This window comes from Vulpes vulpes, chromosome 2 (assembly GCF_048418805.1).
Source record: "Vulpes vulpes isolate BD-2025 chromosome 2, VulVul3, whole genome shotgun sequence".
Taxonomy (NCBI): domain Eukaryota; kingdom Metazoa; phylum Chordata; class Mammalia; order Carnivora; family Canidae; genus Vulpes; species Vulpes vulpes.
This window is the reverse complement of record NC_132781.1, coordinates 47,120,598-47,131,680: the sequence shown is the minus strand read 5'-3', so window position 1 is coordinate 47,131,680 and position 11,083 is coordinate 47,120,598. Positions and strand designations below refer to the sequence as shown.

Sequence of the window (11,083 nt, the reverse complement as noted above, 5' to 3'; positions counted from 1 at the left end):
TTTTAAAAAGCTCCAGATCCTCTCACCTCTGAGGTTTTCCATATTTCCACTATTCCTCTCTAGATACTTTCATTTCCTTTTAAAAAAGGATTCTGCTTAAACTTCATAAAAAAAAGCATGTCTTCTCTTGACCTAATGGATAAGGCTAGGTGTCCTTAATATACACTCTTATCACATCTTGTATTTTTCCTATGATAACATTTGTAATGCTTTATGGCAATTTGTTTAGTTGCCATGTCTATGAGCTAGACTATATGGTCTTTGAGGGCAGGAACCATGTCTACCTTGGCCACAGTTTTTCCCACAGTCATGGACACAGTGCCTTGCACATGGTAGGTACCCAGTAAATATTTATAGAAGGAATGCATTAATGAACTAATAGATTAAGTATTTCCTGGGTGAGTCAATCGATACAATGCTTGCTCTCATGGAGCTTAATTAAAGACCACTGGAGAAGGTTGGTATATATGGAAGCAATCATTGGGCAATATATAACAGTGGTAATGAAGCGATACAGTATTTGATGCTGATAACTGTTGTAGAAGGCCAGATATTGCAGGTAAGAGAAGGGAGATATTAGCACGGCCTGTAATGGTTGGGGAAAGCTTTCTTGAGAAGATGCGACTTAAAGTAAACCCAGAATTCTGTCTCAGGACATGACTTATTCAGAAATGTACAGGAATAAGGGTGGAGGCAAGTACTGTGTTTGTTACTAATGAGTTTCTTTGGGACCCACGGATCCCAGGGGTCAGAGTATTGTAGAAGAGAGGAGTCACAAGACAATGGTAGGGACTCCAGCTGAGCACGCATGATGGGGAAGTAACAAATATGAAGAAGGCTTTGGAGCCACACTGAGACAAGCTGGGTAAGCTGGGAGGGGGTTCAGAAGAAGTAGTTACTCTGAAATGTCCTTTGGCAGATTAAATTAAGATTCCGTAATTCTATAGTACAACTCTTGCAGGATAGTTTAGAAGTCATCAGCCTCATTGTTTTCCTCTTTCAACAGTGATTCACATCTCTGAGTGTAACTGGGAATCACCAGAGCTATTAACAGGAACAAATAAATTGTGTGTTTGTGGAGAACTTCATACTTTGCAAGTATCAATCATTCCAAACCCACAATTCTGTGAGATATGTAAGATTCACTGATGGTGAAGTGTAAGGTTGGAAGAATTTGGTAATTTGCCAAGGTCGCAAGCCAGTAAATGATGGAGTCTGACTCCTGTGGGCTCCTGAATATTTTGCTTGGGGGTGCAGGAAACAGAATGTAAGAGACCATCCTGGGAGCCTCTTTCCATGAAGCTAGTTTTCCTCACCCTCCATCAATTTATCCTAATATTAGTATCTTTAGCTAGGGATAGATTCTACTCATAATTTGAAAGGACATTCTCACTATTTGGGTTGTAAATGTCTGTCCTTTCTGGGCCAGTAGTTTCTTCTATCCCACAGAACTCCTTCCATTTTCTCTACTTGCACTGACTGAAGTGCTGTGCTCATGGGTGGTGGTGCAGGGTGGTGGAGATGAGGATAGGGGTACTTGGGAAAATACTGCAACCTCACAGAACTTAATGGTAACAGTAGTAAGTCTTACCAATGCCACACTATATCCTGACTTCCTTTGAATAAATTAGGTACTGTTGTGTTCCTATTAAGCTTATTAGGAAACTCTGACTAAGGGAGGTTAAATTTTTTGGCCGAGGTCATGGTGCAGGTATGGGTGTATAAGTTGATCCCAGGATGACTGGCTCAAGGGCCCAGCACTTAAATGCTATGTATGCACACTGGGGTCTTCCCAATCTCAGCCGCTTCTCCTGCTGTCCATCTCATTCCTACTCCCTTCTAACTCTTGCTTGTCCAGCTAATGTCCCTGGGTCAGTCAAGTCTCAAAAGGGAAAAGAGACAAGATTTTCACATGGGTTGGGATAGTATTAATCTAGGTAACAAAGAAATTAGAACGGAGGAGGCATTTTTCTGGTAGTTCAGTGTTAGGAATTGGATCTGAAGTTCTAGGGTCTGGGTTCTAGTGCTTGCCAATGATAGAGAATCTGCAGCAACTCGGACCTTTGTGTCATTCTGCAGTTTGGGGAAATCCTCACTGTTCTCAGTGGCCCCCGGGCTGAGGCAGGTGCAGAACATGGGCTCAGGTCAGTTTTGGCTCATCATCTCCCTTCCTGCACCACTGAGGTGGGTGGCTGAGGGGATGGATAAGCTGGGTGGACAGACAAATAGATGGGCTTTTCTTTAAAGAGGAGTGCTGGATGCAGATCAAGAGAAGGATTCAGCTGCTGATGGGTATGTGGTGGTAGAGCCCCGCTTGGTTTGCACACTCCTTGCTCCTTGTACTATTAAAGCTGGTGGAGAGGCAGCTCAGGCATGTGTGTGTGTCTGTGTGTGTGTGTGTGTGTGTGTGTGTGTGTGTCTGTCTGTCTGTCTTTGTGTGTGTGTATTAACACTTTCATATAAATTAATCTTAAAAAGGTAGAAGAAAAACAACATGAAAGTGGGAAACCGAACTTTCATCTCAGAATTCATCCTTCTGGGCCTGCCTATTGATCCAGATCAGCGAGACCTGTTCTACGCCCTGTTCCTGGCCATGTATGTTACCACCGTCCTGGGGAACCTACTCATCATTGTCCTCATTCACCTGGACTCGCACCTCCACACACCCATGTATTTGTTTCTCAGCAATTTATCCTTCTCTGACCTCTGCTTCTCTTCTGTCACAATGCCCAAATTGCTGCAGAACATGCAGAGCCAAGTCCCGTCCATCCCCTATGCTGGCTGCCTGACCCAAATGTACTTCTTCCTGTTTTTTGCAGACCTGGAGAGCTTCCTCCTGGTGGCCATGGCCTATGACCGCTATGTGGCCATCTGCTTCCCCCTGCACTACACCACCATCATGAGCCCCAAGCTCTGTTTCTCCCTGTTGGTGCTGTCCTGGGTGCTGACCATGTTCCATGCTGTATTACACACTCTGTTAATGGCCAGATTGTGTTTTTGTGCCAACACAATCCCCCACTTTTTCTGTGATATGTCTGCTCTGCTGAAGCTGGCCTGCTCTGACACTCAAGTTAATGAGTTGGTGATATTTATCATGGGAGGGCTCATTCTCGTGATCCCATTCCTGCTCATCATCACGTCTTATGCACGGATTGTGTCCTCCATCCTCAAGGTTCCTTCTGCCAGAGGCATCTGCAAGGTCTTCTCCACCTGTGGTTCCCACCTCTCAGTGGTGTCTCTCTTCTACGGGACAGTTATTGGTCTCTATTTATGCCCATCAGCTAATAATTCTACTGTTAAGGAGACTATCATGGCTATGATGTACACTGTGGTCACCCCCATGCTGAACCCCTTCATCTACAGCCTGAGGAATAAAGACATGAAGGGAGCCCTGAGAAGAATCATTTGTAGAAAGAAAATTACCTTCTCTGTGTGATGGTAACATTTGATACTTTTACATATTTCTATCTCGTAGATAAAATAATATTGGAATACTATTCCAGATGTTTTCTCTTACCATGGAAAGCCTGTTAAAATGGTATGGTAAATAATTATTCAATATGTAAAAGAGGTACAGTGGAGCTGTGTAGCTGAACTAGGGAAGAGGGGTCTTGGTGACCTGCTGGCTAAGCTCTCCTCTTTATGTTCCCCAGGAGATTCTGGCAAAGTCTATTTTAAGAACTCCTGTTTTAAATGATCTTCATGCCTTACATTCTTTAACTCATTTATTGAAGACTATTTTTTTTAAAGCCAGAACTCTGTTTTGATTGTGGTATAATTTTAAAAAAGATTCTTTATACTTTTACATCGATACTAAATGAGGTCCAACATCTCCACCTCCCAGCCTCCCTTTTAATGTCTCCTACTTACCTCTCTCTGCACGAGATTCACATCATTTTATCTCTTAACAATACCCCCCCACACACACACTCACATATTTATTTTCATGTCCACTCTGTTTTCTGACCTGGCCTGATCTGAAATGGATTTTTCGACCTCTTGACTATAAGAGAATATTTTGCCTTTACCTGGGAATAACCAACACCCATGAGACCTAAAATGTATTTTCCCAGGAATGGGGAAAGAAGCTGGAAGCTGGTAAACAAGTTCAGAGTTTAAGGATGCCTCTTTTCTGTTTGGTATTGTGGACCTTATAAAAGAAGTTTGTGTCTATGTTTTTATCCTTCCCTCAACCTCATGACAATTCCAAGGAATAGAGAAGATACGGTACTATTTCATAGATTGAAAAGCATGATGTTCAATTACTTGTCAAGTCACACAGTGTGACAATCGTTGAGTGTATGTAAGATCCCAGACTAAGTGATTCTATGATTTCTTCTCATTCTCTTTCAATTTAGAAAGAAAGAGGGAAGCCATTAAAAAACAAAACCGTCATCTCCATTTATGGTATGGACTAGTTTTCCAGCTTCAGTCCATTTGTGTCCTCAGTTGTCCCCTCTAAGCGATGGCATCCAAACCTACCACTTTCATCCTCGAATACATCCTAGTGAACTCCACATCTCTATCTGAAGCCAAGACTTTCCTCCAGAGTTTCAAACTGTTATTGTCATGTGCCCTTTGGACATCTCCACTTGAGGCTCTATGAACAGTTCAAGCTCAACATGCACAAACAATATTGATTCTTTATGTTCTCTCAAGTCTACTCTTTGTCCTTTATTCTATATCTTCATTTATGATGTCACTTCTGCCCAGTTACCTGAGCAGCCACTTCTGTATATGTATGTGTGTGTGTGTGTGTGTGTGTGTGTGTGTGTATCTACAGAAGTAGATTATACAATATTGCATGGCACATTTTCATTTAATATGGTATATCTTGAAATAGTTTATTATATGCATGAGACAGCTAAGGTAACACCAGTTCCTATAATGGATAAATTCTGAAATCTCAATGCCATCATACAACAGATACATAGTGACAAGAAAAAATATTAATATGTATATTAATGTACTTTCTTCTATAACTTTCCTTTATAATGAAAAATTTCATTAAAAAGAGAATGAAAAAATAGACCCTATTCTCGATAGCAATGAAATTTACGTGCAAGAATATAAGAAGAAAACTTTAAAACTTTACTGAGAGATAAAAAGAATACCACAATAGGTGGACATATACAATGACCCTGGATGGCTCATTTAATTAATTAATTAATTAATTAATTAATTAATTTTTAAAATATTTTATTTATGAGAGAGAGAGAGAGACAGAGAGGCAGAGACACAGGTCGAGGGAGAAGCAGGCTCCATGCAGGAAGCCCGATGTGGGACTCGATCCTAGTTCTCCAGGATCATGCCCTGGGCTGAAGGCGGTGCTCAACCACTGAGCCACCGGGCTGCCCTTGGGTGGCTCATATTATTTTATTTTATTATTTAATTATTTTAAAAAAGATTTTATTTATTTATTCATGAGAGACACAGAGAGAAAGAGAGGCAGAGACATAGGCAGAGGGAGAGCAGGCTCCACGCAGGGAGCCTGACGTGGGACCGGATCCTGGGACTCCAGGATCATACCCTGGGCCAAAGGCAGGCGCTAAACCCACTGAGCCACTCAGGGATCACAGGGGTGGCTCATTTTAAATGGCTTTTGAAGAGTAATCTTTATACACTAAAATCAATCCATTTAAAAATTGTGCATTTTGGTGAATTTTGAAACCTCAATATTTTAACAACACCAGTTCTCCAAATACATTCAGTACAATCCAAGTCAAATTCTCAAAGGAATTGTTTTTGTGGAAACTGACAAACATATTGATGTGAGTTTGACATATTTGACCATATAAAAAGAAGAAAGTTATCTAGGAAAAAAGCATAAACAAACTTGAAAGAGAATTGACAGACAGTAAATGTCTAACAGACACAAGATTAAAATCCAGAATATACAAAAAGCACGTACAAGTAACATAAAAATAAAGCAAACTGAATACCTTGAATAGCCAAAGGAATCTTGAAAAAGGCAAACCAGCTAGAGGCATCACAATTCCAGATTTCAAGTTATCTTACAAAGCTTCAGTGATCAAAACAGTATGTTACTGTCACGGATCAGTGGGATAGAACAGAAAACCCCCAAATAAACCCACAATTATATGGTCAATTAATCTTCGATAAACGAGGAAAGAATATCTAATAGGAAAAATGCAGTCTTTTCAACAAATGGTGTTGGGAAAACTGGACAGCCACATGGAGAAGAATGAAACTGAACCACTTTCCTAAAGCATACACACAAATAAACTAAAAATGGACTGAGGGCATAACTCTGAGACCTGAAACCACAAAAATCCTAGAAGAGAGCACAGGCAGTGATGTCTTTGGCCACATTTTTCTACCTATGTCTCCAGAGGCAAGGATAATACAAGCAAAAATAAACTACTGGGGCTACATCTGCACAGCAAAGGAAACAATCAACAAAACGAAAAGGCAACCTACAAAATTGGGGAAGATATTTGCCAAGTGACATATCTGATAAAGGGTTAATATCCAAAATATATAAAGAACTGATACAACTCAGCACCCAAAAGGTAAATAATCCAGTTAAAAATAGGCATAAGACCTGAACAGACATTTCTCCAAAGAAGACATACAAATGGCCAACAGACACGTGAAAAGATGCTCAGCTTCACTCATCATCAGGGAAATGCAAATTGAAAGTACAATGAGCTGTCACCTCACACCTGTCAGAGCACTAAAATCAACAGTGCAAGAAACAAGAGTTGGCAAAGATATGGAGAGAAAGGAACGCTCATGCACTGTTGGTGGGAATGCAAACTGGTGCAGCCAGTATAAACAGTATGAAGGGTCTTCAAAAAGTTAAAAGTGGAACTATCCTATGATTCAGTAATTGAACTACTAGGCATTTATCCCCCCAAATACAAAAACACTAATTCATAGGGATACACACACACCCCTGTGTTTTATAGCAGCATCTTTACAAGCGCCAAATTATGGAGGCAGCCCAACTGTTCACTGATAGATGAATGGATAAAGAAGATGTGGTATATATGTATACATAGTTGGATATTATTCAGCCTCTTAACTACAGAGAACAAACTGATGGTCACCAGAGGGGAAGTGAGGGGGAGGATGGGTGAAATCAGCGACGGGGATTAAGGAATTCACTTGTTGTGAAGAGCACTGGTGATGTATGGAGTTGTTTAATCATTATATTGTATACCTGAAACTAATATAATACTGTATGTTAACTATACTGAAATTAAAATAAAAACTTAAAACATAAAAAATATTTACAGAAAATTCGTGAAGAATAAACAGTATGAAAAGATGTTCAACTTCAGTGTTAATGAGGAAAGAGAAAATTGAAAAAATAAGAATTGATAATTGAATGACCACATAACTGACAGATTTATAAATGATTGAATTTCTATTTTAACAGCAAGATGTGAGAATAGAGATTTTAAAAGATGAAATCCTGTGTCATTACACCTGCAATGTTCAAAGCAAAAGCTACAAGCTTAGTTTCAAATTAGTTTGTTTTGCTTATACTCCATCAGTTGCTCAAATTTGTTCATGTTTCATTCATTCATATTTATAGCACATATCAAGCTCTCTCTTTCTCCCTTCCTTATTCTGTTCCTCCCCTCTCTCTCTCCCTCTCTTTCTTCTTCTCCTTTCATTTTTCTTCTTCTTTTAAAATGGCTGATCTCTGTTAAATCACTATACTGTACACAGGAAACATATAACACTGTATGTTAACTAACAGGAATTAAAATAAAAACTTTAAAAATAAATAAAATAGCCAATCTATTTGAGATAATTTTCAGACATCAAGACACTTAGCCACGAAATTCAGCATTCAGGATCTCCTAGAAACAAGAACATTTTCATACATAATTACAATACCATTATCACACCCGCGAAATTTAACATCAATATACATATATTTAATATAATCCACATGCAAATTTCCCCAACGATAAAGACTTGGTTTTTATTAGAGATTTGTTAAATATAATTCCATACCATACCATACCATTTGCCCATTCAAGTATAAAATTATTTTTTATACACTCACGGAATTGTGCAACCATCACCATAATCAATTTTAGAACATTTTCACTACCTCTAAAGAAATCCCATTAACAATCACTACCCATTTTTCCTTAGCAATCATCAATCTACTTTATGTCTCTATGGATTTGCCTGTTCTTGATATTTCATATAAATAGTAACATATAATGTCACTTTTATGATTGCCTTCTTTTAATTAGCATAATATTTTCCAAGTTTATACATTTTATGGTAGGTATCAGTACTTTGTTTATTTTATTGCTGAATAATATTCCATTGTATGGAGACACTACATTTTCCTTATCCAGTCATCAGTTGATGGTGGCTTCCACACCGGGCTATTGTGACTAGTGCTGCTATGAACAGTCATGTACAAGTATTTGTTTTAGTACTACAGTGTTTTTAGGTATATACCAAAGTGGAATTGCTGGATCATATGGCAAATCTACATTTAACTTTTTGAGGAGTCACCAAACTGTACCTTCCCCCTGCCCAACAACCTCCATCTTCTGCCTGCCTCCTAGCACATGCACTATACTTCAGCCACACTGAACTTCCTTTACTTTTAAAAAGCTCCAGATCCTCTCACCTCTGAGGTTTTCCATATTTCCACTATTCCTCTCTAGATACTTTCATTTCCTTTTAAAAAAGGATTCTGCTTAAACTTCATAAAAAAAGCATGTCTTCTCTTGACCTAATGGATAAAGCTAGGTGTCCTTAATATACACTCTTATCACATCTTGTATTTTTCCTATGATAACATTTGTAATGCTTTATGGCAATTTGTTTAGTTGCCATGTCTATGAGTTAGACTATATGGTCTTTGAGGGCAGGAACCATGTCTACCTTGGCCACAGTTTCTCCCACAGTCATGGACACAGTGCCTTGCACATGGTAGGTACCCAGTAAATATTTATAGAAGGAATGCATTAATGAACTAATAGATTAAGTATTTCCTGGGTGAGTCAATCGACACAATGCTTGCTCTCATGGAGCTTAGTTAAAGACCACTGGAGAAGGTTGGTATATATGGAAGCAATCATTGGGCAATATATAACAGTGGTAATGAAGCGATACAGTATTTGATGCTGATAACTGTTGTAGAAGGCCAGATATTGCAGGTAAGAGAAGGGAGATATTAGCACGGCCTGTAATGGTTGGGGAAAGCTTTCTTGAGAAGATGCGACTTAAAGTAAACCCAGAATTCTGTCTCAGGACATGACTTATTCAGAAATGTACAGGAATAAGGGTGGAGGCAAGTACTGTGTTTGTTACTAATGAGTTTCTTTGGGACCCACGGATCCCAGGGGTCAGAGTATTGTAGAAGAGAGGAGTCACAAGACAATGGTAGGGACTCCAGCTGAGCACGCATGATGGGGAAGTAACAAATATGAAGAAGGCTTTGGAGCCACACTGAGACAAGCTGGGTAAGCTGGGAGGGGTTCAGAAGAAGTAGTTACTCTGAAATGTCCTTTGGCAGATTAAATTAAGATTCCGTAATTCTATAGTACAACTCTTGCAGGATAGTTTAGAAGTCATCAGCCTCATTGTTTTCCTCTTTCAACAGTGATTCACATCTCTGAGTGTAACTGGGAATCACCAGAGCTATTAACAGGAACAAATAAATTGTGTGTTTGTGGAGAACTTCATACTTTGCAAGTATCAATCATTCCAAACCCACAATTCTGTGAGATATGTAAGATTCACTGACGGTGAAGTGTAAGGTTGGAAGAATTTGGTAATTTGCCAAGGTCGCAAGCCAGTAAATGATGGAGTCTGACTCCTATGGGCTCCTGAATATTTTGCTTGGGGTGCAGGAAACAGAATGTAAGAGACCATCCTGGGAGCCTCTTTCCATGAAGCTAGTTTTCCTCACCCTCCATCAATTTATCCTAATATTAGTATCTTTAGCTAGGGATAGATTCTACTCATAATTTGAAAGGACATTCTCACTATTTGGGTTGTAAATATCTGTCCTTTCTGGACCAGTAGTTTCTTCTATCCCACAGAACTCCTTCCATTTTCTCTACTTGCACTGACTGAAGTGCTGTGCTCATGGGTGGTGGTGCAGGGTGGTGGAGATGAGGATAGGGGTACTTGGGAAAATACTGCAACCTCACAGAACTTAATGGTAACAGTAGTAAGTCTTACCAATGCCACACTATATCCTGACTTCCTTTGAATAAATTAGGTACTGTTGTGTTCTTATTAAGCTTATTAGGAAACTCTGACTAAGGGAGGTTAAATTTTTTGACCGAGGTCATGGTGCAGGTATGGGTGTATAAGTTGATCCCAGGATGACTGGCTCAAGGGCCCAGCACTTAAATGCTATGTATGCACACTGGGGTCTTCCCAATCTCGGCCGCTTCTCCTGCTGTCCATCTCATTCCTACTCCCTTCTAACTCTTGCTTGTCCAGCTAATGTCCCTGGGTCAGTCAAGTCTCAAAAGGGAAAAGAGACAAGATTTTCACATGGGTTGGGATAGTATTAATCTAGGTAACAAAGAAATTAGAACGGAGGAGGCATTTTTCTGGTAGTTCAGTGTTAGGAATTGGATCTGAAGTTCTAGGGTCTGGGTTCTAGTGCTTGCCAATGATAGAGAATCTGCAGCAACTCGGACCTTTGTGTCATTCTGCAGTTTGGGGAAATCCTCACTGTTCTCAGTGGCCCCCGGGCTGAGGCAGGTGCAGAACATGGGCTCAGGTCAGTTTTGGCTCATCATCTCCCTTCCTGCACCACTGAGGTGGGTGGCTGAGGGGATGGATAAGCTGGGTGGACAGACAAATAGATGGGCTTTTCTTTAGAGTAGGAGTGCTGGATGCAGATCAAGAGAAGGATTCAGCTGCTGATGGGTATGTGGTGGTAGAGCCCCACTTGGTTTGCACACTCCTTGCTCCTTGTACTATTAAAGCTGGTGGAGAGGCAGCTCAGGCATGTGTGTGTGTGTGTGTGTGTGTGTGTGTTTGTGTGTGTGTCTGTCTTTGTGTGTGTGTATTAACACTTTCATATAAATTAATCTTAAAAAGGTAGAACAAAAACAAC

The 11,083-nt window shown here is 39.9% G+C and overlaps 1 protein-coding gene across 1 annotated transcript; it reads left to right on the top strand.

The window, feature by feature from the left end:
- Positions 1–2,494: 2,494 nt before the first annotated feature.
- Positions 2,495–3,436, top strand: LOC112913197 (olfactory receptor-like protein DTMT). The gene has a single exon (XM_072743266.1). The coding sequence runs from the start codon at positions 2,495–2,497 to the stop codon at positions 3,434–3,436; it is 942 nt and encodes a 313-aa protein (XP_072599367.1).
- The last annotated feature ends 7,647 nt before the right edge of the window (positions 3,437–11,083 follow it).